The sequence below is a fragment of the Grampus griseus genome (genome assembly GCF_964374135.1).
Source record: "Grampus griseus genome assembly, chromosome: X".
NCBI classification, from domain to species: domain Eukaryota; kingdom Metazoa; phylum Chordata; class Mammalia; order Artiodactyla; family Delphinidae; genus Grampus; species Grampus griseus.
Window position 1 is genome coordinate 131,060,390 of NC_138999.1, and position 27,281 is coordinate 131,087,670.

At 38.0% G+C, this 27,281-nt stretch overlaps 1 protein-coding gene across 1 annotated transcript in view; it reads left to right on the forward strand.

Moving 5' to 3' along the window:
* The window catches only part of VAMP7 (vesicle associated membrane protein 7), a 67,422-nt gene extending 40,384 nt beyond the window's left edge, over window positions 1-27,038 (forward strand). Inside the window, exons 6-8 of the mRNA XM_082681315.1 lie at window positions 13,324-13,391; window positions 21,022-21,114; window positions 25,229-27,038. Coding sequence (XP_082537441.1) covers window positions 13,324-13,391; window positions 21,022-21,114; window positions 25,229-25,297 — 230 coding nt within the window. The 3' untranslated portion in view covers window positions 25,298-27,038. The remainder of the gene's footprint in view (window positions 1-13,323; window positions 13,392-21,021; window positions 21,115-25,228) is intronic.
* Window positions 27,039-27,281: the final 243 nt, after the last annotated feature.

A 27,281-nucleotide genomic window follows, 5' to 3' on the forward strand; every position in this document is an offset into this window, starting at 1 on the left:
GGTCATCCACCCATTTTTTGATTGGGTTGTTTGTTTTTTTGATATTGAGCTGCATGAGCAGCTTGTATATTTTGGAGATTAATCCTTTGTCAGTTGCTTTGTTTGCAAATATTTCTCCCATTCTGAGGGCTGGCTTTTTGTCTTGTTTATGGTTTCCTTTGCTGTGCAAAAGCTTTGAAGTTTCATTAGGTCCCATTTGTTTATTTTTGTTTTTATTCTCATTACTCTAGGAGGTGGATCAAAAAGGATCTTGCTGTGATTCATGTCAAAGAGTGTTCTGCCTGTGTTTTCCTCTAAGAATTTTCTAGTGTCTGGCCTTACATTTAGATCTTAAATCCATTTTGAACTTATTTTTGTGTATGGTGTTAGGGAGTGTTCTAATTTCATTCTTTTACATGTAGCTATCCAGTTTTCCCAGCACCACTTATTGAAGAGGCTGTCTTTTCTCCATTGTATATTTTTGCCTCTTTGCCATAGATTAGGTGACCATAGGTATGTCAGTTTATCTCTGGGCTTTCTATCCTGTTCCATTGATCTATATTTCTATTTTTGTGCCATTGCCATACTGCCTTGATTATGGTAGCTTTGTAGTATAGTCTGAAGTCCGGGAGCCTGATTCCTCCAGCTCCGTTTTTCTTTCTCAAGATTGCTTTGGTTATTTGGGGTATTTTGTGTTTCCATACAAATGGTGAACTTTTTTGTTCTAGTTCTGTGAAAGATGCCATTGGTAATTTGATAGGGATTGCATTGAATCTGTAGATTGCTTTGCATAGTATAGTCATTTTCAAAATATTGATTCTTCCAATCTAAGAACACAGTATATCTCTCCATCTGTTTTTGTCGTCTTTGATTTCTTTCATCAGTATCTTATAGTTTTCTGCATACAGGTCTTTTGCCTCCTTTGGTAGGTTTATCCTAGGTATTTTATTCTTTTTGTTGTAATGGTAAATGGGATTGTTTCCTTGATTTCTCCTTCTGATCTTTTGTTGTTAGCGTATAGGAATGCAAGAGATTTCTGCGTATAAATTTTGTATCCTGCTACTTTACCAAATTCATAGATTAGCTCTAGTGGTTTTCTGGTGGCATCTTTAGGATTTTCTATGTACAGTATCATGTCATCTGCAAACAGTGACAGTTTTACTTCTTCTTTTCCGATTTGGATTCCTTGTATTTCTTTTTCTTCTCTGATTGACATGGCTAGGACTTCCAAAACTATGCTGAATAATAGTGGCGAGAGTGGACATCCTAGTCTTGTTCCTGATCTTAGAGGAAATGCTTTCAGTTTTTCACCATCGAGAATGATGTTTGCTGTGGGTTTGTCGTATATGGCCTTTGTTATATTGAGGTAGGTTCTCCCTATGCCCACTTTCTGGACAGTTTTTATCGTAAATGGGTGTTAAATTTTGTCAAAAGCTTTTTCTGCATCTATTGAGATGGTCATATGGTTTTTATTCTTCAGTTAGTTAATATGGTGTATCACATTGATTTTCGTATGTTGAAGAATCCTTGCATCCCTGGTATAAATCCCTGTTGGTCATGGCGTATGATCCTTTTAATGTGTTGTTGGATTCTGTTTGCTAGTATTTTGTTCAGGATTTTTGAGTCTGTGTTCATCAGTGATATTGGCCTGTAAGTTTCTTTTTTGTATCTTTGTCTGGTTTTGGTGTCAGGGTGATGGTGGCCTCGCAGAGTGAATTTGGGAGTGTTCCAGCCTCTGCAGTTTTTTGGAAGAGTTTGAGAAGTATAGGTGTTAGCTCTTCTCTAAATGTTTGATAGAATTTACCTGTCAAGCCATCTGGTCCTGGACTTCTTTTTGTTGAACGATTTTTAATCACAGCTTCAATTTCATTATTTGTGATTTGTCTGGTCATATTTTCTATTTTTTGCTGGTTCAGTCTTGGATGGTTGTACTTTTCTAAGAATTTGTCCATTTCTTCCAGGTTATCCATTTTATTGGCATAGAGTTGCTTGTAGTAGTCTCTTATGATCTTCTGTATTTCTGTGGTGTCAATTGTGTCTTCTCAGTTTTCATTTCTAATTTTATTGATTTGGATCCTCTCCCTTTTTTACTTGATGAGTCTGGCTAAAGGTTTATCAATTTTGTTTATCTACTCAAAGAACCAGCTTTTAGTTTCATTGATCTTTGCTATTGTTTTCTTCATTTCTATGTCATTTATTTCTGCTCTGATCTTTATGATTTCTTTCCTTCTACTAACTTTGGGTTTTGTTTGTTTTTTCTCTAGTTGCTTTAGGTGTAAGGTTAGCTTGTTTATTTGAGATTTTTCTTGTTTCTTGAGGTAGGGTTGTATTGCTGTAAACTTCCTTCTTAGAACTGCTTTTGCTGCATCCCATAAGTTTTGGGTCACTGTGTTTTCATTGTCATTTGTCTCTAGGTATTTTTTGATTTCCTCTTTGATTTCTTCAGTGATCTCTTGGTTATTTAGTAACATATTGTTTAGCCTCCATGTGTTTGTACTTTTTACAGTTTTTTTCCCCTGTAATTGATTTCCAATCTCATAGCATTGTGGTCAGAAAAGATGCTTGATATGATTTCAATTTTCTTAAATTTACTGAGGCTTGATTGTGACCCAAGATGTGATCTATCCTGGAGAAAATGTTCCGTGAGCACTTGAGAAGAAAGTGTATTCTGCCACTTTTGGGTAGAATGTCCTATAAATATCAATTTAGTCTATGTGGTCTGTTGTATCATTTAAAGCTTGTGTTTCCTTATTTATTTTCTGTCTGGATGATCTGTCCATTGGTGTAAGTGGGGTGTTAAAGTCCTCCACTATTATTGTGTTACTGTCAGTTTCCCCTTTTATGGCTGTTAACATTTGCCTTATGTACTGAGATGCACCTGTGTTGGGTGTATAAATATTTACAATTGTTATATTTTCCTGGATTGATCCCTTGATCATTATGTAGTGTCCTTCATTATCTCTTATAATAGTCTTTATTTTAAAGTCTATCTTTTCTGATACGAGTATTGCTACTCCAGCTTTCTTTTGATTCCCATTTGTATGGAATATCTTTTTCCATCCCCTCACTCTCTGTGTGTATGTGTTTCTATGTCTGAAGTCAGTCTCTTGTAGACAGCATATATAGGAGTCTTGTTTTTGAATGCATTCATCTAGTCTGTGTCTTTTGGTTGGAGCATTTAATCCATTTGCACTTAAGGTAATTATAGATAATGTATGTTCCTATTACCATCTTCTTAATTGTTTTGGGTTTGTTCTTGTGGGTCTTTTCCTTCTCTTGTGTTTCTTGCCTAGAGAAGTTTCTTTAGCATTTGCTGAAAAGCTGGTTTGGTGCTGCTGAATTCTCTTAGCTTTTGCTTGTCTGTAAAGCTTTTGATTTCTCCATCGAATCTGAATGTGATCCTCGTTGAGTAGAGTAATCTTGGTTGTAGGTTTTTCCCTTTCATCACTTGAGATACGTCCTGCCACTCCCTTCTGGCCTGCAGAGTTTCTGCTGAAAAATAAGCTGATAACCTTATGGGGATTCCCTTTTTGGTTATTTGTTGATTTTCCCTTGCTGCATTTAATAGTTTTTCTTTGTATTTAATTTTTGTTAGTTTGATTAATATGTGTCTCTGTTTTTTCTCCTTGGGTTTATCCTGTATGGGACTCTCTGCACTTCCTAGACTTGATTGACTATTTCCTTTCCCACGTTAGGGAAGTTTTCACCTACAATCTCTTCACATATTTTCTCAGTACCTTTCCCTTTCTCTTTTTCTTGGACCCCTGTAATTCAAATGTTGGTGTGTTTAATGTTGTTCCAGAGGTCTCTTAGGGTGTCTTCATTTCTTTTCATTCTTTTTTCTTTATTCTTCTCCACGGCAGTTATTTCCACCATTCTATCTTCCAGCTCACTTCTCCGTTCTTTTGCCTCAGTTATTCTGCTGTTAATTCCTTCTAGTATATTTTTCATTTCAGTTATTGTGTTGTTCATCACTGATTGTTTGTTCTTTAGTTCTTCTAGGTGCTTGTTAAACATTTCTTGTATCTTCTCTATCCTTGCCTCCATTCTGTTTTCGAGATCTTGGATCATCTTTACTGTCATTACTCTGAATTATTTTTCAGGTAGATTTCCAATCTCCTCTTCATTTATTTGGTCTTGTGGGTTTTTATCTTGCTTCTTCATCTGCAACATATTTCTTTGTCTTCTTATTTTGTCTAACCTGCTGTGTTTATGGTCTCCTTTCCACAGGCTGCAGGGTCGTAATTCCTCTTGCTTCTGTTGTCTGCCACCTAGTGAGTGAAGTTGGTCCAGGGGCTTGTGTATGCTTCCTGGTGGAAGGGACTGGTGCCTGTGCTCTGGTGGGTGGAACTGAGTCTTTTCCCTCTTAGGGCAGGGCCGCGTCAGGTGGTGTGTTTTGGGGTTTCTGTGAGCTTAGTACAACTTTAGGCAGTCTGTCTGCTGATGGGTGGGGCTATGTTCCTGTCTTGTTGGTTGTTTGGCGTGAGGTGTCCAGCACTGGAGCCTGCAGGCAGTTGTGTGGGCTGAGTCCTGGTGTTGATGTGGATACCCCAGGAGCACGTGCACCGATTAATATTCCCTGGGCCCAGGGATTCTCTGGCGGTCCAGTGTCCTGGAGTAGGCGCTCCCAGCCCAGAGGCCCAGGCCTGACCCCTGGCCAGGGAGCCAAGAGCCCGCAAACTTCACAGAGCGGCCAGAGAAAAAAGGAAAAATAGAAAAGAAAACAAACAGACAAACAAAATCCAAGACAAATAGAAAAAACAACAGCAAAGAGACAGCAGCAGCAACAAACACACACACAGAAAAAAGAAAATAAAATAAAAACAAAACAAGAGCACAAGCAAAGGAATTCAAAGATGAGAATAGTCCATAAGGACTAAACTAACAAAAACAAAAAAATGAAAAATAAAACTAAAACAGAAAGCAAACAGCAAAAAAAGTGAAGAAAACAAAATAGAGACATAAAAACAATAAAAAAGTAAAAGGGGAAGAACAAAAACAAGAATAAACCCACAAAACAACAAAAAAGTAAAGTAAAAATTTTAAAATATATATGTTAGGGGCTTCCCTGGTGGCGCAGTGGTTGAGAGTCTGCCTGCCGATGCAGGGGACGTGGGTTCATGCCCTGGTCCGGGAAGATCCCACACGCCGTGGAGTGGCTGGGCCCATGAGCCATGGCTGCTGAGCCTGCGCATCCGGAGCCTGTGCTCTGCAACGGGAGAGGCCACAACGTGGCCTGCGTACCGCAAAAAAAAAAAAAAAAAAAATATATATATATATATATGTTAAAAATTATTTTTAAATAAAAATAAAGAATAGAAAGGTAAAAAATAATAAAATAATAAAAGCAACAGCACCAACAACTGAACAAAATGAAACAAACCAAAAACGAATAATAGTAATAAGAATATTTTCCTGGGGCCTCCTCTGTCAGTGTCCTTGCCCCCACAGTGAGCCAGAGCCAATCCCTGTCTCCCCAGGAGGCCTTCCAATACCTCTAGTTAGGCCTCGGGACCTGCTGTGGGTACTGTGGGGCCAACTCAGACTCTGACCTGGCCAGACTCCTTGCCCCCAGAGTCCACTGCTGCAAAGGCTAGACTGGTCTCAGTTGTGGAACACTCGTTGTCTACTCAGGTATTCCACAGACACAGGATTTAGCAAGCCAACCTCAGGGATTTAATCCGTGGCTTGCACAGCTGCACAGAAAGATTTCCATTCCTCTTCCTTAGTCGCACTGCCCCTGGGCCTCAGCTTTGGTTTTGACCCCACCTCTGCGTGTGCACCACCCTCAGGCATCTGTTCCTTGCCCAGGCGAGAGGGAGGCGAAAGCAGTGGCTGCTTGCAGCCCACTTACTCAGGCCAGGGAGGGGTACAGCGGCCACAATTGGGCTGTGTGCAAATTGCCTGCGGTGGCAGAACCAGCAGGCAGTTGCAACAGACTGGCACACTCGCTCTGGTGAGAGTCCCTCCCAGTGCCCGCGGAGGCAGGAGCTGGAATGGGGGGGCGGTGGTGGCCCTGCCCCCCACGTGTCTCTCAACAATGGTGCCTCATTTTCCAGGCAGACCACACTTCCTCTAGGGGCATTCCCAGCTGCGCATCCCCTCACTCCTGTCCCCTCTGCTATATCCACACAGCCAACAGTACTCCTCTCCCCAGACCCATTCTTCCAACCCCACACTTTAGTTCTCAGCCCCCACCAGCATCGACAGACTTTTTGTACCAGGCAGGGGTGCCCAGAGCTGGTTCCCAAGGAGGTTTTGGGGTGTGCAGCGCTCAGTCCCCCAGAGCCCACGGGCAGAGACCCCAGCTCGAGAGGCAAGTGGGCCTGCTCAGATGGGAGCCCCTCTCAGTGCCTGCAGAGGCTGAAGAAGCTGGTGGGTGGGGAAAGGGGTTGTAATGGCGGCTCCACCCCTCACGCACCACTGAACAATGACACCTTGATTCTATGGTATCCTGGATTTTTTCCACAGACTTTCCCAGTTGTGGAGCTCCTTACTCCTGTCCCTTCAGACTGTCTTTTCACAGCCAACAGCTGCCCCCTCCCTGGGTCTGCACTCCAAACCCCACTTTGCAGCACCCAGCCCCCCTCCACAACAGGCAACTCACGACTCAGGCCGGAATGTGCAGAGCTGCAGTGTAGACCATGCATGCAGTCTTTGTCCTGCCTTCCACAGAGTGTCCACTGCATTCTCCTTTGATCCCCCAAAGATCCGTTTCTGTCCCAGCTGATTTCCCCACTGTGAGGGAGTTTTTCTGCGTGTGGGGACCTCTCCTCACCTTCAGCTTCCCGCCAGATTGCTGGTCCCTGTTTTGATTCCTCTTTTCTTTTTTTCTTCTTTCTTTCATCCTACCTGGTTGTGAGGGAATTTTTCTTGTCCTTTTAGGTTGTCTGAAGTCCTCTGCTAATGTTCAGCAGGTGCTCTACGAGAGATGTATTGTGTTGTAGATGTATTCTTGATGTACTTGTGAGGAGTGGCAAATTCCACGTCCTCCTATTCCACCATCTTGACTCCTCTCCAGTAGCTGTAGCTATTTTTAATACTCTTTTGCTTTAACCTTTATACTGTAGTTGTGTCTAACACACCAACCTATTACAGAATCAGAGTGTTCTGAATCTGCATGCTCACCTTTACCAGTGTATTATATACTTTCATATGTTTTCATTTCACTAATTAGAGTCTTTGCCATTCAGCATTTCTTGCATTGCAGGTCTGGTGGTGATGAAATCCCTCAGCTTATGTTTGTCTGGGAACATCTTTATTTCTCCTTCATATCTGAAGGATAACTTTTCCATATAGAGTATTCTTGGCTGACAGTTTTTTTCTTTCAACATTTTGAATATGTCATTCCACTCTCTCCTGGCACATAGGGTTTCTGCTGAGAAAACTGCTGATAACCTAATGGGGGTTCTTTTGTAGGTCACAATCTTTTTCCTCTGGCTGCTTTTAGGAATTTCTCTTTGATTTTTGACAGGTTCATTGTAATTTATCTTAAGAAGGTCTTTTTGCATTGAGATAATAGGGTGATTAGCATCATGAATTTGGATGTCCCAGTCTTTCCTTGAGTTTGGGAAGTTCTCAGCTATTATATCTTTAATAACTTTTCTGCCTTTTATCCCTCTCTTTTCCTCTGGAACCCCAGTTATTATAATATTTGTATGTTTGATGGAGTCCTATAGATCACATAGGCTTTCTAAATCACTCTTTTTCATTATTTTTTCTTCGTTATCCTCTGATTTCAAATTTCCTATCCTTTAGCTCATTTAATCTATCTTCCACTCAGTCTACTCTGAGATAGATGCTCTCTATTGCATTTTTCATTTTACTCATTGAATTCTTCAGCTCCAGAATTTCTGTTTGGTTATTTTCCATAATTTATATCTCTTTATTAAATTTCAGATTTTGTTCATGTACTGTTTTCCTGATGTTGAATTGTCTTTCTGTGTTTTCTTGCTGCTCTTTTGGTTTCCTCAAAACTGCTATTTTGGGCTTCCCTGTTGGCAGCAGTGGTTGAGAATCTTCCTGCCAATGCAGGGGACACAGGTTTGAGCCCTGGTCTGGGAAGATCCCACATGCTGTGGAGCAACTAGGCCCGTGAGCCACAACTACTGAGCCTGCGCGTCTGGAGCTTGTGCTCCGTGACAGTGAGAGGCCCGTGCACCACGATGAAGAGTGGCCCCTGCTCGCCGCAACTAGAGAAAGCCCACACACAGAAACGAAGACCCAACACAGCTAAAAATAAATAAATAAAAAAACAAACAAAAACCTGCTATTTTGAATTCTTTATCAGCTAGATCCTAAAATTTCATGTCTTTGGTTATTGGTGAATGATTGTTACCTTTTTTTTTTTTTTTTTTTTGCGGTACGCGGGCCTCTCACTGTTGTGGCCTCTTCCGTTGCGGAGCACAGGCTCCGGACGTGCAGGCTCAGCGGCCATGGCTCACGGGCCCAGCTGCTTCGTGGCATGTGGGATCCTCCCAGACCGGGGCACGAACCCGCGTCCCCCGCATCGGCAGGCGGACTCTCAACCACTGCGCCACCAGGGAAGCGCTGATTATTACCTTTTGGTGATATCATGTTTCCTTGATTCTTCATGTTCCTTGGAGTTTTGTGTCACTGCTTTCACACATGAAGTAGCAGACACTTCCTCAAAACTTTGCTAATTGCTTTCAGGTGGGAAATATTGTTCGTACGTCCTGTTACATCGGGGGTTTTCTCTGACCTTGTGTGGATATACCTGCTCCATGCTTCTTGCTCCCTCTTGTGGCATAATTATTCTTTTATGTCTTGTCTGGTCTTACAGCTCACCAGGATGTCTGCTAGAAACCTCTCTTTTGTTTTTCAGAAGGTAGCACTACAGTTCAAGTTTTTGGTTTCTCCCTTTCACATAGACCCTGGTCAGGTACTTTGAGAGCACTTCTTTTGTTAGAGCTTGCTCTTGCCACTGAACTCAGGAGCACATATAAGGAGCTGGCCGGAGAGTGGGGGGAGGTGTGAGTCTTGCCCTCTGGGCATTGGGGGTGACTGTGGGACTGGTGAGGGGATCATCGGGTGAGGGTTTCCCAGAAGCTCACGGATGGACTTTCCACTGAAGTCTTGAACACAGTCATCAGGAACTATATCCCTTTAATATTGATATTCTTACCTGCTTCTTTCCTGATTTCTTCCCTTCCCCCTTCCCCCAGTCATGGAGGTCCCAGCCTCAAATTTGTTTTGTTTTGTTTTGCTCCAGTAGCATGCTGGAATCTCCCCTCAGCAAGGCTGGAGTTATACAAACTCTCTTTTGTCCTTGGGTGCCTGCTCAAGTCAGTACTCTTCAGGTTTTCCCCAGCCCAACCATGGCCAAGAGGGACTGGGGCAGGTTCACCGGTCCTGCTGATTCCACAGCTCATACAATGGTCTTTCTGCCTATTACTGATGCACAGGTGGATGAGACTCCTCCCAGGTCCCTTGGCATATCTGGATCCCAGAACTCTAACAGAGGGACTTTTGTTCATGGATGGATGCCTAACTAGTTGTTTAAAAGGGGGGACAGAAAGGAATATCTTATGCCACTATGATGCTGACATCACTTGTCCTTGTTATATTCAGAGTTGAGCTCAGTCTCTCTCCCCTATTCCAATAATCTTGACCCCTATTGCAATAGTCTTGAATAAAGTCTTTCTTACCATTTTTGACAAGTGCCAGAATAATTTCTTTTTAATAGTATCTCTCTTCCAACATCTTTCTTGCCTTGTTCCCATTTTTTTATGCTATTGTAAATTGAATTTTTCTCTTTTTTTCTTGGATTTTTCATTGCTCATGTATAGAAATACAGTTGGTTTTTGTATTTTGATCTTGTACAATCTTGTTGAACTCATTTAATAGTTCCATATGATTTTATATATATAGGATCATACCATCTGAAAGTAGAGTTTTAATTCTTCCTTTCCAATCTGGATAACTTTCATTTCTTTCTCCTGCCTAATTGCCCTGGCTAGAACCTCTGGTACAGTGTTGAATGAAAGTAGCAAGAGTGGACATCCTTGTCTTATTCCTGATCTTAGGAAGACTTTCACAGTTACGTATGATGTTAGCTGTGGTTCTTTCATAGGTGCCATTTGTCAGGTTCAGGAAGTTCCCTTCTATTTCTTGTTTGTTGAGTTATCATGTAAAGGTGTTGGTTTTTGTCAAGTCCTTTTTTGTATCTATTGAAATGATCATATTGGTTTTTGTCCTTTATTTTATTAAAACATTACAATAATTGACTTTTGAATACTAAATCAACCTTGCATTTCTGAAACAAATGCCACTTCATCATGGTGTATAATCCTTTTTATATATTGCTGGATTCATTTTGCCAGTACTTTACTGAGGACTTCTTATGTCTTTATTCATAAGAGATATTGATCTATTATTTTCTTGTGATACCTTTATCTGGTTTTGATACCAGAGTAATACTGACCTTATAGGATGAGTTGCAAGTATTCCCTCCTCTTCTATTTTTAAAAGAATTTGTAAAAAATTGGTATTAATTCTTCTTGAAATGTTTGGTAGAATTCACCCTTGAAGCCATCTGTGCTTGTGCTTTTCTTTCTGCAAAGTTTAAAAATTACTGATTCAATCTCTTTATTTGTTGTAGCTCTATTCAGATATTCTGTTTCTTCTTGAGTCTGTTTTGGTGGTTTGTGTCTTTCTAGGAATTTATCCATTTCATTTATCTAATATGTTGACATACTCTTGTTCATAGTATTCTCTTAGGATCCCTTTCATTTCTATGAATTTGATAGTTATTATTTTAGTAATTTGAGTATTCTCTCTTTTTTTGGTCTGTTTATGCAAATATTTGTCAATTTTGTTGATCTTTTCAAACCTACTTTTGGTTTCATTGATTTTCTCTATTTTTCTTTTATGATCTATATATTTTTTCTGCTCTAATGTTTATTATCTACTTCCCTCTGTTAGCTTTGGATTTAGTTTGTTCTTCTTTTTCCAGTTCCTTAAGATAGAACAGTAGGTTATTAATTTGGGATCTTTTGTCTTAGTCAACTTAGAGTACTATAAAAAATTACTATAGACTGGGTGGCTTAAACAACAGAAATTGATTTTCTCACAGTTCTGGAGGCTGGAATTCTAAGGTCAGGGTGCCTGTATGGTTGGGCTCTGATGGGAACTCTCTTCCCAGCTTGCAGATGGTGCCTTATCACTGTGTCCTCACATGGCTGGAAGTAAGACAGGGAGCAAGCTCTCTGGTGTTTCTTCTTATAAGGCCACTAATCCCATCATAAGCCTTCATGGCCTCATCTAAATCTAATGATCTCCCAAAGGCCCCATCTCCAAGTACTATCACATTAGGGGTTAGGGATTCAATATATGAATTTGTGGGGACTCAATTCAGTCTATAACATTTTTCTTCTCTGTAATGTAGGTGTTTGCTGCTATAAATTTCCTTCTATTCACTGCTTTTACTTAATCCCATAAGTTTTCCTTGTTATTGATTTCTAATTTCATTTCATTGTTGAGTGAAGCAGCTGAGCTCCCCCTCCCCAAAGCAAGTTTCTAATTTCTGCTCTTTTTCCTGTGTATGGATCACACTTTCCTGTTTCTTTTCATATCATAACTTTTTTTGAAAATTGGACATTTTCAATAATGTAGCAATTCTGGGTACTGATTCCCAACCCCTAGGGTGTATTGTTTGCTGGTTTACTTGTTTAGTGACTTGGCTGCACTTTTTCTTTGAAGTCTATTTCTCCCACAGTGTGCAGCCTCTAATGTCACCTCTCAGAGGGAACAGCCTTGGGCATGCACACAGTCACCCTGGAATGACACAGCTTTCTTGTTTCTTTTCCTAATCTCCCTATTAAGCCTGCCTCTGTGGTACCTCACCCAGCTGTTAGCCTCCACTAATTGCAGACTAATTGTTCCATTTTTATTTTTCTGACAGTTTCCCATACATAAAGTCCTCCAGTGATCTAATTAGATTTGGGTTCCCTTGTGTTTGAGGCCAGTCTTAGGTATTTGTTCGGACCTCAGGAGGGTTCTTCTTAGCTGACTCTTCCCCCAGGTACTCTGTTAAACTTCTAGCTGTCACATGGTTTAGCTTGTTATTCTCATGAAGCTCCCAGCTTCCTGTAACTGCTCATCTCTCAAATCTCCATTGTTTTTGACAGCACCCTTAGGCTTGAACTTCCCCATACTCTGTTCCAAATAAAGTCTGTTCTCTTAGGAAAGCTCTCTGTTCTTAAGTCCTGCCTTTCCCCCTGGGAACAATCTATGAACCACTGTTCTGGAGCTATGGATAGGGACAGTGGACTGCTTCTCTTGGAGTGACACCCTTGCCCTACCAGTGGAGTGCTGGGTAACCCTGGTTTTCTTGGCTTGCCTCTCCCAGTATGGAACCTCTACTCTATGAGTTACGTCAGGGCAGGGGCACTCAGAGCCCACTATTCTTGGCCTCCACCTGCGGTAGAGCTTCTGCCCTGTGCATGGGGGCTAGGTAGATGGAGGAAGCCTCACACCTACCAGTCATGCCATGCTAGAATAGAGCTTCTGCCTTATGGACCTGGGGATGGGGTGAGGTAGGAGGAGAAATGCTGATGAGTTGCTCCTCCTGGGGGCAAAGCATAGCCTTTGAATGGGACCTGAGGGGAAAGAGCGCTCCCAGGCTTTATTTGCCAGGAGTAGAGCTTCCATCTCACTGAACTGAAGCATGGAGTAGATCATGTCTCAAATACCATAGACTCTCACTTTTCTTACTAAGAATTCATTGATTTTCTTGTGTAAGTGTTTCTTCATTTGCTGTATGCCCTTAGGACATTCACAGTTTTCAGAGACTTTAACTTGTTTTTGTTTGTTTTTATAATTTTTACCAGTTATGGTGGTTTTATTGGAGAGAGGCTCTGTGGAGCTCCTCACACTGCAGTTCTGGAAATGTCCAACTCTCATTTATTTTGAAGGTTCTTTTTTGGTTTTTACTCTCAGATCATACCCTTAATTCAGGTGTTTGCAAACTACAGCCCTTGGATCAAATCTGGCCTCTTTTTCTAAATAAAGTTTCATTGGAACACAGTCATGCCCATTCGTTTATTGTTTATGGCTGACAGAGTTCAGTAATTGCAATTGAGACCATTTGGCCCACAAAGCCTAAAATATTTAGTGTCTGGCCCTTTACAAAAAAACTGACAACACCTACTTTAGTTGATAAGCTTTACTAAAGTCTTTCATTACTTAAAGATATAAGTGCTTCCATAGTAAATATGAGTTGTCAAGAATACCAACAATAATTAAAATCAGATTTGGCTTAAAGGCAAAATTAGTAGATTTGTAATATAAACATGATATTTTTTGTTTTTCCAACATTTTCAGATCTGGTAGCTCAGCGAGGCGAAAGATTGGAATTATTGATAGATAAAACAGAAAATCTCGTGGATTCGGTAAGTATGGGGTATGGTAATATTTTTCCAGGGTGTAAACTAGAGAAACCGTGGTTGCTGGCTAATATAATAGGGAAATGTCTTAAATTCAATACTTTAGTGGGGTTTTTTTTCCATTCTAACCCCCATTATGTGACTACATTGTGATCATGAGGATATCAATGAGGCATAGAAAAAAGCCATAACCAATTAATAGCCATTAAGGAAGCTTTCACTTGGAAAACATACTCAATATAAAGAAACAATTTTTTAAAGCTTTGGATTGATGCCTACATAATTTAGCACCTTAGCTACATATACCAGTCTGTTCTCTGTATATTCGTAAAACACAAAACAAAAGTGCGGGCCAGTTGTGACCCATTGTGGATCCTAAAAATCAGACAGTTCAGTCACTTTCTTGCTTACCGTGACAGCTTGAGCTTTTCTTGTATTAAGCAAGAGGCAGAGATTGATAGGGAAGGATGTGTCCCTGTAACCTACTTATGCTACAATTACGTGTGTCTCTGCATTTTCCATCTGGTTGGTGGATGGAAGTTTTCAGGGAAGATGATACATATACAGTGAATAGAAGGAGGGCAGAGATCAGTTACAATTTGGGTCTATACAATTACAAATTTACATGAAGAGTAGAAATTTACCCCTTGAAACAGATATCAGTGAGTGATCTTGTTCATTCTTACTGACAGGTAGATTGTAGTGGTTAAGAGCACAAGCTCTAGAGTCTGGTTGCCTGGGATTGAATCCCAGCTCTGTCACTCACTAGTTGTGTGACCTTAGGCAAGTTACTTAAACTCTCTATGCCTCAGTCATCATCATCTGTAAAATGAAGATGAATCTTCTTCATAGTGTTTTGAGGGTTAAAGCACACAATGCATGCAAAATCCCTAACACAGTGTCTGATACATAGTAAGAGCTATTTAAAGGTTTATTGTTATTGTTAGTTTTACAGAGACATCTATTAACGGTAGGTCTTAGGAGGATAATAGTTTTTTCACCAAAGTACATGGAAATTGGAGGAAGAGTAGCACCATACAGGAAGTTAAGACACCAGGGTTCTATAATGGCTCACTTTGTAAACTGTTGCTTGGGGACAAGGAGAGACAGGTGTCTGATTATAGATCTGATGACAAGTTTTTTTGTACTTCCAGTCTATCTCTTAGGTATCCTTAGTCCCTGAAGATGACCTTATTTAGCTGGAGTGGCCTGTGTTTGACCAGTACTAGTATAGTCTGCACTTTCCAAAAAAAGCTTTCTTAACTTTGTTGACTACATCACCCAGATTAACAAAAGGTACTCATTAACTGCTGCCTCTTTTTATGGAGGAATAACAAATACAATAAAGTGCAGTAAATGTACTACTTTTAATAAGTGTGCAGCTCAGTTATTTTTTTACATATGTTTATACCCATGTAACCACCACCTAGGTCAAGATATAAAACACTATCAGCACCTCAGAAGGCAGCCTCAAGCCCCTTCCAGTTAATAATCCCCAACAGAAGTAACTTTTCTGACTTATATCACCCTAGATAATGTTTTTCCCATTCTTAAAATGTATAGAAAAATGGAAACGTATGTTATATATTTGCATCTGTCCCCTTTCACTCACCAGTATGCCTATGAGATTCATCCATGTTGTTGAATGTAGTAATAATTTATTATTTTTTATTGTTTTGTACTACATATTCCATTGTATAAGTCTACCTACCACTATTTATCCATCCTCCTCTGTGGGGCTTTAATTCTGGATTCTCTATTTTGTTACATTGTTCTCTTTGTCTGTCTTTATGCCAGTACCACACTGTATTGCTAACTGTAGCTTTATAGAATTCCCTAAGTCCTTCACTCTGTTCTTCACCAGGACTGTCTTCACCATTTTAGGTCCTTTGCATTTCCGTTTGTGTTTCAGAATAAGCTTGTTATTTTCCATCCTTAAAAAAAATTTGTATCTTTGATTGTGATTGCATTTAACTGATAGGTCAACTTAAGGAGAATTGGTAATCTTGACAGCATTGAGTCTTCCTATCCATAAACTTGACATATGTCTGCTTTTGCATAGGATTTCTTTAATTTTTCTCACCAGTGCTTTTTAGTTTTTGGTGTACAAGTCTTGCACATATTTTGTGAAATATACCTTTGAGAATTTCATGCTTTTGCATTCTATTTTAAATTTTGTTTTCCAATATTTATTGCTAATTATATAGAAATGAAATTAATTTTTGTATATTGACCTGGTTTGTATCCTTCAACTTTCCAAAATTCACTTATTAGTTCTACGAGCTTTTTTGTAGGTGCTTACATTTTATTTCTTTTCCTTGTATTATTGCACTGGCTAGAACCCTCTACACAATAGTGAAGACAAGTTGTGACTGGACATTCTTGAATGAAGCACATCTTATGGGGAAAAATTCAGTATTTTCACAATTATGTTGTTAGCTGTAGATTTTTTAATAGGTACCCTTTATCAGGTGAAAGAAGTTCCTTCAATTCCTCATTTCAGAGTTTTATTCATGAATTTTATCAAATATTTTTTCTCTATATATTGAGAAGATTATATGGTTTTTCTCCTTTAATCAGTTAATATGACTGAACCTAACTTACTAAACTAATATTTGTTTCTGAATGTTAAACTAACCTTGCATTCCTGCAAGATCATGATACAGTATCCTTTTTATATAATACCTTACTGGATTTGCTATTGATTTATTCAGAAATTTTGTATCTGTGTTCATGAGGGATGTTAGTCTATAATTTATTTTTCTTTTTGGGCTTTGGTATCAGGGATATACTGGCCCCATCAAACAGGTTGGGAAGTGTTACCTCTCTCTCTCTATCCTCCAAAAGAGTTTAGGTAGTATCGATATTATTTGCTTCTTTGCTGTTTGGAAGGATTCACCAGTGAAGCAGTCTCAGCCTGGAGTTTTCTTTGTGGGAAGGTTTTAAATCTACCATTTTACTATTTGTTTCCTTTTTTTTTTTTTACCATCTGTTCTTTGTTCCCTTCACTCTCTTTTTCTGCCTTCTGTTCCATTAATGAGTATGTCTTAAATTCCATTTTTATTCTGTTTTGTTATTTTGTGATTGCTTTAAGGTTTACAGTATAAGGCTTTAACTTATCATAGTCTACCTCCAAGTGGTATTATCCCACTTCACAAATAGTATGAGAACCTTATAATAGTATACCTCCAATTTTTACCTGGCCTTGGTGCTATTTTTGTCATACTTTTATACACACATATAACCTTCAAAAGAGATTTAAATAATAAGAAAAACATCTTTTCTATTTATCCATGTAGTTAATATTTCTCGTAACTCTTCATTCTTTTGTGTAGATCCAGATTTCCATCTGGTGACATTTTCTTTCTGCCTGTAGGATGTCTTTTAACATTTCTTGTAGTGTAGGTCTGCTAGTAATGAATTCTTTCAGTATTTGTATATCAGAAAAGTCTTTATTTCACTTCCTTTTCTTACAGATATTTTCACAGAATAGAATTCTATATTATTTTTTTCTTTCAATATTTGAAAGATGTTTCATCACTGTCTTTTATCTTCTTTCTGACAAAAATTCCACTGTTGTTTTTACATATATAATTTGTCTTTTTTTCCTCTGGGTGCTTATAAGATTTTTCTATCATTGGTTTTAAGAAATTTGATTATAATATACTTTGGTGTAGTTTTCTTTATGTTTCTTCAGCTCTGGGTTTGTTGAACTGTGGGTTTGTAGTTTTTATCAAATTATGAAAACAGTCAGCTGTTATTTCTTCAAATATTTTTCTGTCCTTCTTTCCTTCTAGGACTCCAGTTATGTGTACATTAAAGCACTTGAAGTTGTCCCACAACTCACTGATGCTCTGTTCGTTTTTTTCAGTCTTTTTTCTTTCTGTGTTTCATTTAGGATAGTTTCTATTACAGTGTCTTCAAGTTTACTTATCTTTTTATGCTGCAGTTTGTAATCTGTTACTCCCATTTTGTGTATTTTTCATGTCTACAAGTTTGATTTTGATCTTTTTTATGTCTTTCATGTGTCTCCTTAACATTTGCATGCTTTCCTCTACATTGCTTAATATATAAAGTATATTTATAATTGAAATGTTTATTCCACTTACATGTAATATAAATATTGATAGAGTTGAGTTTCAGTAAGCTATGTTGCTCTTTGGTTTTTATTTGCTCTGTCCTCTTTGTTCCTCTTTTTTATTTTGTTTATTCAAATGTTTAAAAAATTGTTTCATTTTATCACCTCTTGGTTTTTCTAACAACCTTATTTAATTATTTATTTATTGATCAATAAATCACAGACCATACAGTTGACCCATTTAAAGTGTACAGTTCAATGGGTTTTGGCATATTACATTATAATTTTTAATTGTGGTGAAATATATACATATAATAAATTTGCCATTTTAACCATTTTAGTGTATAATTCAGTGACATTAATTACATTCATAGTGTTGTGCAGCCATCATCACTATCTATGTCCAAAACTTTGTCATTATGCCAAACAAATTCTGTAACTGTTAACCAATAAGTTCCCATTCCCACTCCCCCCAGCCCCTGGTAACCTCTTATCTACTTTCTGTCTCTATGAATTTGCCTATTCTAGAGATCTATAATTGGAATCCTACAATAATTTGTCCTTTTGTGTCTGGCTTAATTCACTTTGCATCATATTTTCAAGTTTCATCCATGTTGTAGCATGTGTCAGGACTTCATTTCTTTTTATGGCTGAATAATATTCCATTATAGGGATATACCACATTTTATTTATCCATTCATCTGTTGATGGACCACTGAGTTATTTCCATCTTTGGGCGCTTGTGAATAATTCTGCTATGAACATTGGCATACAAGTATCCATTCAAGTCCCTGCTTTTAGTTCCTTTGGGTATTTACCTAGGAGTGGAATTACTGGGTCATATGGTAATCCTATGTTTAGCTTTTTGAGGGACTACCAAACATTTTTTCATAACTGCCACACCATTTTACATTCCCAACATGTGCAAGGATACCAGTTTTTCCACATCTTCACCAGCACTTGTTATTTTCCGTATTTTTCTTATAGCCATCCTGGTGGGTATGAAGTGGTATGTCATTGTGGTTTTGATTTTCATTTCCCTAAGGACTAATGATGTTGATCATCTTTCCGTGTGCTTATTGACAATTTGTATATCTTCTTGGGAGAAATTATTCAAGTCCTTTGCCCATTTTTAGTGCATCATCAGCTGCTAGTGAAACCATCTACATGAAGTGGAGAGGCCATCAGGCTGGTCAGCTTGCCCTTGTCATTCTCACAGGGGTTTTTATATCTTTTTGTTCTTTTCTACTTACATCCACCCCCACCCATCCCCAAGGGAAGCTTTGGTAAGGTGTAACAATTGTTCTTTATAGTTGAACTGGTTTTAAACAGGTGATATATCAGCGTTCAAATACTGACCTGAGGATTGTGGAGAAATCTTCACCCCAACCTGTTGAATCACATAACTGTATTTAGGTTTATTAGTTTCATTGCTCACTACTTTTTCTTATTCATATTATCTTCCTCCTTCTTGGAGTCTTTATTGTGACTTAGTTTGTGAGTAATTGAAAAGAGTTTGGGCAACTGAGAAGTTCACCAACTATGTACAATTTAGAGGGCACAGTCCCCAAGCCTCCCTCAATTCTGACACCAGCTGCAAGTTTGTTCATTCCCCAAACCATTCTAAGGTTTGATAACTCACTAGAAGGACTCACAGAACTCTATGAAAGCTATTATAGTTATGGTTTTTACAGGCAAAGGTTACAGATTAAGCTCAGCCAAAAGAAGCAGCACATGGGGTGGAGTTGGAGAGGTAACAAACCCACAGTTTCTGTTGTTCTCTCCCCATGGGCTCATTACTCTCCCAGCATAGATGTGTGATGACATTGTCAACAAAGAATTAATCAGTCCATCTAAGAAAGAAATGGAAAATTTTATTTGAGCCAAATTTGAGAATTATAACCAGGGAAGAGAATCTCAGAAAGCTCAGAGAACTGTTCCGCCTGTTAGAAGTCAAGTCACAGTTCTATAAGGCTTTTGAGACAGAGGACTGGACATTAAATGACATATTATTGACACTTACACAATCCAGATCTAAGTGTCACTGTGACCCCTTACAAGATCAAGAAGGAATGTTATCTTTAAGTTGTCTTGTTGGTGCTGGGAGAATGTTGGTCTTTATGGTTGAGCAGGAGTTTTTGCTGATGGGGAAGGTTTGGTCAATGCATAATGCAGATACACAGTGCACATTGTGGGGAGAGAGGAGGCCAAAGGGCAGAGAAAAATTTTTATGTTTAAATTTTTGTCTTGCCATAAAATATGAATTTTATTTCACAAAATACACAGAGCATTGTACAACAAGGAAGCTTGCCCAAGCTTCATTGTTCAGTTTTGTTGTTGTTTTTATTGAAGTATAGTTGATTTACAATGTTGCATTAGTTTCTGGTGTACAGTAAAGTGATTCAGTTATATATATATATATATATATATATATATATATATATATATATATATATATATATATATATATATATATATGCTTTTTCACATTCTTTTCCTTTATGGCTTATTATAGGATACTGAACATAGTTCCCTGTGCTATACAGTAGGACCTTGTTATTTCATTTTTCAGTTTTTATTGTGGTTTCATTACATAAGCATGATTGACTGATTGCCTACTTGCTTAATCTGAGTCTCCAGTCTCTAGCTCCTCTAGAGACCCAGAGCCCCTATCCTAAATCATATAGTTGGGCTTTCTAGAGTGAGTAGTCCCTGCACTAAGTCACATTGTTACTATTTGGCTAGCCCATGGCCCCCAGAAAAGAAAAGGTTACCTCCCAGGAGCTGAGAGCAAAGGTCAGATCCCTGTTTGGGCAAGGTTAAATTCTTTATGATACAGTACACTTAGTAGGCATTTGGGTTGTTTCCAGTCTTGAGATTAGACAAATAGTGCAGTTAGAAACATTTTTGTATATGTCTTTAGATGAACTTATACATGTAATATCTCTGTTGGGTATATGCCTAGGAGTGGAATTGCTGGGCTCTTAGGGATTTTTGTTTGTTTGTTTGTTTTAAACTGCTTGTGTCCTGGTGGGAATCGTTCAGTAGTTATTGAGAAATTGATGCTGCAACAGAAAATGGATAACTGAAGGAGTGAAGTTCTTTGGGTTTGGGCCCTCATACGAGTAAATACATATCTTCCTATGGAAATTGAACAGGTTCTTATGGTTCACAATGCCAGGATTATACTGGGCAGAATAGGCAAATGTGTTTGCAGCCAACTAGCTCATGCTTTCTTATTGGAAGCATGAAGATGAAAAGGCTTTTCTGCTATCACGAAGAACTACTTCTAGTGCTCAACATCACATGCATTGCTGTGGTGGAGAAGAAAAAGGAGGGAATCCTTTCCAGTGGGCTCATACTGCTTACCATATATGTGGCAGAGTCCTGCTTTGTGGAACTAGTGATTATGAATGGCCAGTCTCTACCTGTGGAGAGGGAAGGGGTAAAAACCATTGAAACAGAATTTAATGAAAGTAAAAGTTTTGCAGGTATTATTGCAAATCAATCATGTAGTCAATGCCAGGGATCAGACAATTCATGCTTTTTTTTTTCTAGTCTGTCACCTTCAAAACAACCAGCAGAAATCTTGCCCGAGCCATGTGTATGAAGAATCTCAAGCTCACTATCATCATCATCATCATATCAGTCGTAAGTTTTTGTCCTTTTAATATATGATTTTATTTTTCAATCTCTAAGAAATTAGGTGCTGGAATTCTTTCTCAGTGATTAGCACTCTGAAAAAAAATGATTAGCACTCTGAAATGAGCTACATATAAATTTTAATGGTGAAACACATGACCAGGGATTAGCTTTCCTATGAAGTTACTGTGTCATAGCATCCCTACTTAAACCCTATTTCCCTACTGAGAATTCTTATATGTAAGTAGTCGTTTAAGGCATTCCAGATATTCCTGATTATTTAACGGTTTTCTCACTGCTGAAATGGGACTCTTTTAAACTTGCATTTTCTAATTGAGTGAATATTTTCTAATTATATTTCTGTTTTCTAGTTAATTCTGTTTTCTGTTCCTTTGTTTCTGTTTTCTCTTTTCTAATTCATCTGTTTTGTTTCTGGCAACCTTGCATAATTTTTAGTAGTTGTAATAGTTTGTCAGTTGATTCTTCTGTGTGCTGTAGATCAGGAGTCAGCAAACTTTCTGTGAGGTCCAAATAGTAAATATTTTAGGCCTTGCAGTTCACATACAGTCTCTGTCACATATTATTTTTTTAAACAACTGTTGAAAAATATAAAAACCATTCTTAGCTCACAAGCAATGGCTGTAGTTTGTTGACTCCTGCTATAGATAAATTATGATACTGTCTATTAATAATCTTAACCTCATCATTTATTTATACACACACACACACACACACGCACACACACACACATTTCATTTACAAGCGGTGCTGAATAATTGTGGTATCAGTAGGAATCTTTATTTAGTTCCTGGTTTTAATTGGAATGCTTCTAATATTTATGAGTGGTATTTACTATGAATTCTTGTCACTTTTATTGTGAAGTTAAAGAACATTTTATTTCTAGAGTGCTAAAAGTTTTTTTTAAGAAATGGTATTTCTCTACCCAATGAATTGATAATATAACAACATTTAATAATATATTGAATGACATTAATGAAAGCACTAATAATTAACTATTCTTTCATTTCTGGGATAAGTACTAAGAGGTCATTATGTAGTATTCCTTTTTTTTTTTTTTTTTTGTGGTACGCGGGCCTCTCACTGTTGTGGCCTCTCCCGTTGCGGAGCACAGGCTCCGGACGCGCAGGCTCAGCGGCCACGGCCCACGGGCCCAGCCGCTCCGCGGCATGTGGGATCTTCCCAGACCGGGGCACGAACCCGTGTCCCCTACATCGGCAGGCGGACTCTCAACCACTGCGCCACCAGGGAAGCCTGTAGTATTCTTTTAATGCATGGTGAGTTCAGTTTCCTAATACTTACTTACTTACCCTTGTCTATAAATATAAAGTAGTCTAGGGACTTCCCTGGTGGTCCAGTGGTTAAGACTTTGCCTTCCAATGCAGCAGGTGCAGGTTCAATCCCTGGTTGGGGAGCTAAGATCCCACATGCCTCGTGGCCAAAAAATCCAAAACACAAAACGGAAGCAATATTGTAACAAATTCAATAAAGACTTTAAAAATGGTCCACATCAATATAAACAAAAAAAAATGTAGTCTGTATGCTGTCCTCCTTTTGGAACCCCAATATAAAAAGATATTGGACCTCTTTGAACTATCCTGCATGTCTGGTAACCTTTTTAATATGTTTAAACTCCTTTTTGCAACACATTCTGGGTGAATCATTCAGCTAACTCTTCCAGCTCTGTTCATTCTGCTATCCAGTTCTTCTTTTTAAAAATTAATTTTTAAATGTTTATTTTTTAAAGCCATGCTTTAAATTTCTAAGAACTTTTATTATTCTTATTTTAACATTTTTTTTTCATAGAAGTTGTACTTGTTAACAAATATACTCTCTCCTTGAATTTGTCTGGATATATATTCAGAGATATATCATAGGGAATTCGTTTCTGCAAGGGCAAGAGCTGGCTAGGCAAGTCCAAAATCCACAGAGCAGGCTGTCAGGAAGGGCTGGCTGGACCTGAGGGGCAGGAGCAAACCTGTATATACAGGCAGAATATCTTCTTCAAGGAAACCTTGGCTCCACTCTTAAGGCCTTTTAACTGCTTGGATCAGGCTTATTCAGATTATGTAGGATAATCTGCCTTACTTAAAGTCAACTGATTTATGAGCTTTAATCACATCTACAAAATACAGCAACACCTTGATTAGTGTTTGATTGGATACCAGTGCAGTGTAGCCTCCCCAAGTTGACACACAAAACTGACCTCACAGAAATGTAGTTAGTTATGTTTATACGTAATGGGTATATTTTTAAAATTTTATTTCTAATATGGTTAAGTGTTGATAGTTATAACCCACCTCTAGACAAGAGGTCTTTGGAGTCCTCACTAATTTTTAAGAGTGTAAAGAAGTCCTGAACCAAAAGCTTGAGAGCTGCTGCTCTAAGGAGTGGGGGAGGGATCCTTTGCTTTGGGGGTAGTTTGTGTCTGGGCAAAGCAGCATTTCCTCCTCATCCTTTTTTCATTTACAGATGCCCAAAGTTAACTCCTAGCAGATATCTCTGACTCAGCTCCACTTCTCCTTGACCCCTATTGAAGGTCTTCCACCTTAGACAGCTGGACTTGCCTAACAGAGAAGGGCAGCTATAGCTCTATTAATGTTGTACTGGAAATTGTGCCTTGATTGTTCCCTTGTTCAGGATCCTCAGGTGGCACATTCTTGGCTTCTCAGCTTAGCTTCTTCCTCCTTCTTTGGTCTAGGAATTTAGATTGATTTATAAAGGTAGATTATTATTAAATTCAGATTATATTTATTGATTACTTACTACATGCAGAGTACTTTGCCAACTTGCCAACCCTTTACCAGAAGGTGTTGTCACCTAACATATTGTACTTCAGCTTTAAAAATCCTTATATTTTAGCCGTGGCAAAGAGTCAACTTTCTATCAAATTGGAATATCTGTGTTTATGTGAATATGTTGAGTAGTTTAGCCTATTTATTAATAACCAGAATTTTCTATAACCCCTACCCCCAACATTTATAGAGAAGTAAGGAAAAACACTTTGCTGACTTTAGGTAGGGAGCATGTAATTCATAAAGTATTTTTTTCTAAGTGTGTGAGTAATGAAATCAGTCACTTAAAGATCTTAGAAAGTTGCAATTTAAATCAGAACAAAATGACTGATTTAATGCGAACCTAAATTTTACAATGAATCTATTTTTGGAATGTAGTAATCTGAGCAAGCATATGCCATGCAGAATATCATAATTTAAAATTATAATACCATAATTAAAAAGCTAATACCTCTTTTTTGTTTTTTCAATTTTTAAAGCTTTTTAAAATTGAGATACTTAAAGGAAAATGCACATATCTTAAGCATACAGTTCAATGACAGATTCACACATTTGTGTAACCCATACTTTTATCAAGATACAGAGTGTTTTCATCCCCAGAAAGACGGTTCATGTCCTTTCTCAGTCAACCCCCACCCCCAGCTGAGTGGCTACCATTGTTCTGATTTCTTTTGCTGTGGACTACTTTTGCCTCTTCTAGGACTTCACGTAACAGAATCATACAGTGTATCCTGTTTTTGAGTCCTAAAACGCTAGTACATCTTTATTAGGACTAGTATTTTTGCTGTGTTACTTATAATTGGGTAATTATAATTATCATTGTAATCCACTGAAAGGTTCATGGCAACATTTTTGCTCATAGGTGATATAGATGTAGAGTCTACTCATGCTTTTTAATATTTTTAATCATCCTGATAATGAAAAATTAATCCATGTGCAAAAACCTAAAAATATACTTAATTATAAAATCATACTTAAGGGAATCATGCTAATCTGTGATCTTTATGACAATGATGTTATCAGTAGAGTTGCTTATATAATTCCATTCTGCCTACTTCCCAGTGAAGAGAAACAACCCCACTGCTTTCCCTACCAGAAAAGAAAACAGTGGAATTCAAGTGGATGTGGGTTATATCAAAAAAGATCATTTAAATTCCACTTATGTGTTTGAAAATACTTGATTAGTATATTGTATTATTACACAACTCCTACTCTAATGGAACCAATATTTGTTCATCAGTCTTTATATATTATTTAGGAGCCTATGATGGATTCAAGAAGATAAAATTGCCTTCTCTGCCCCTCCCCAGGTATTCATCTATATTATTGTGTCACCACTCTGTGGTGGATTTACATGGCCAAGCTGTGTGAAGAAATAAAAAAGTTATCATTAACCAAGGATACGAGAGAACAAAGAGTTAAAAGCAATCCGTGTGATTCAAGCCTTTTAATACTGACAGATGGTGTCTGCCAGTCTCTTCAACCCTCTTCTTTCTCTTTTTTTAATATTCTTCTATGCCTCCAGATTTATCTTTGTCCTATCAACCAGTTTATTCCAGTGCACTTCAGACTGAACCATTTATTGCAGCAGTAGCCTTAAAAAGGCATTTTGTTTCTTTGGTTTGTTAACTAGTGTCATCTACTTATAGATACATTTTTGTTTATAACTGCACAAAGCTATCACCAAGGTAGAAACCACCTGTCTTATGAGCTGTCTACTGAAATTATGGATGACCTTTGTGCACACAAAAGTTTAAGAGACAGTATTGCTAACATCTCGTCTTAATGTCTTTTGATTTTGAAGGGTTTTAAGTGCTTGAAAATAAAATACATGGAAAATTGTTGTTATTTGGGGAATTGTAATTAATTGTTGGTGTTTCTAGGAGCCCAAGCAGGTAAAGTATTAAACATTTTATCTCAGTCAGATGGGGAACGTTTTGCTAGCCTGTTAGAAGCAAACAGAATTATCCTTGTCTGCCTATTATTAACTTTTAGGAAGAAAGTTTTGATCATTCACAAACCTCACAGAGCTTGATAGTCTCTGTTTCTCCATTGCAGTTGATTTGAGAAGACGGTGGTTTAAATATTGTTGAAGGTTGTGGTTTTTTACGTATTCCTTTTTCTTTGGTGGGTATTTAGGGCAATTGTGTAGATAATAGAATGGGTAGTGGAGGGAGTGGGGAGACACATTCCTCTGGCTCACCAAAGAAAAGGAAGAGAACCACAGTGGAAAAGCCCAAACTGAATATAGTCAGCAATCAACTCCAGGGTTTGGGTTTGACTGGTGTTGAATAGTAGTTTGAGCATCCTTTGTGGTTTAGTAAGTTCTTTAATCTGCCTAGTTTTGAAGAATTCTTTTGGGAAACTTGAGAGTAGACAGTATGATACATAGAAACAGTACAAGACATTTTAGCTAACATCCATGTAACTGCAGTGTGAAATAACTGGAGTGTAATCATACTGCTTTGGCTACTCTGGCATCTGTTAGCTAGTGTGTACTTTTGGTGTGTATCTGAAAGGACAGCATTTGCTGCTGTAGATCTAATTGCATTTATTTATCAATAAATGCCAGTAAATGGAAATTATATTACATTTGACTATTTTCCCAATGAAAGAACAAATTGGTCTGTAAAACCTAGTCACCTTTTTAGCCTAATCATGTGCCTTGAATATTTATGTGTCACATAATCTGGCACCTGCTACCTGTTCTTCCATCTATATCTTTCAATTCATGCTGATTCGTTTATTTGACATATTTTCAACCCCTTGGGACTCTTTTCCTGGTGAACATGTATAGTGAAAATGTTTTTTCAGTCCTCTTTATCAACACTAATGCCTTTTAATTACATCAGCATTTCCTATTGGAAAACACATTTGTTCCATGAAAACATTTGGCATTCCTTAATAATAACTTCCAAATGTCTTTAATCCAAAGAAAAAGACTTAAAGCTTATTTCCCTTTCTTATACACACCTGAATAAAAATGATGTGCATGTTTTAGGGATAAATTACTTAACCATCCCTTGATCTATTTATGTATAAGAATGCTTTTTAAAGCACATATCTTGTTTTAAATGATGCACAAACTGAAGGCATTAATAAAATTTAAGAGTAATACAATGAGTTGCTTGTTTTAGAGTTTCTTCCTGCAGTCTGATTTCTTCTGATGACATTTTACTATAGTTTACAGAACAAAAGTATTTTACTTATGCTGAAAATACATTTAAAAGTGTGACCTGGAGCCTTACAGTAAAGAGCTATAGCACTGTCTCAGGTGTAAAAAATTTCTTCAAAACCAAAAGACACAAAAGAAGTTAAAAAAGTATGTAGGGCATACCAAAAACAATGAAAGATCATGAAATG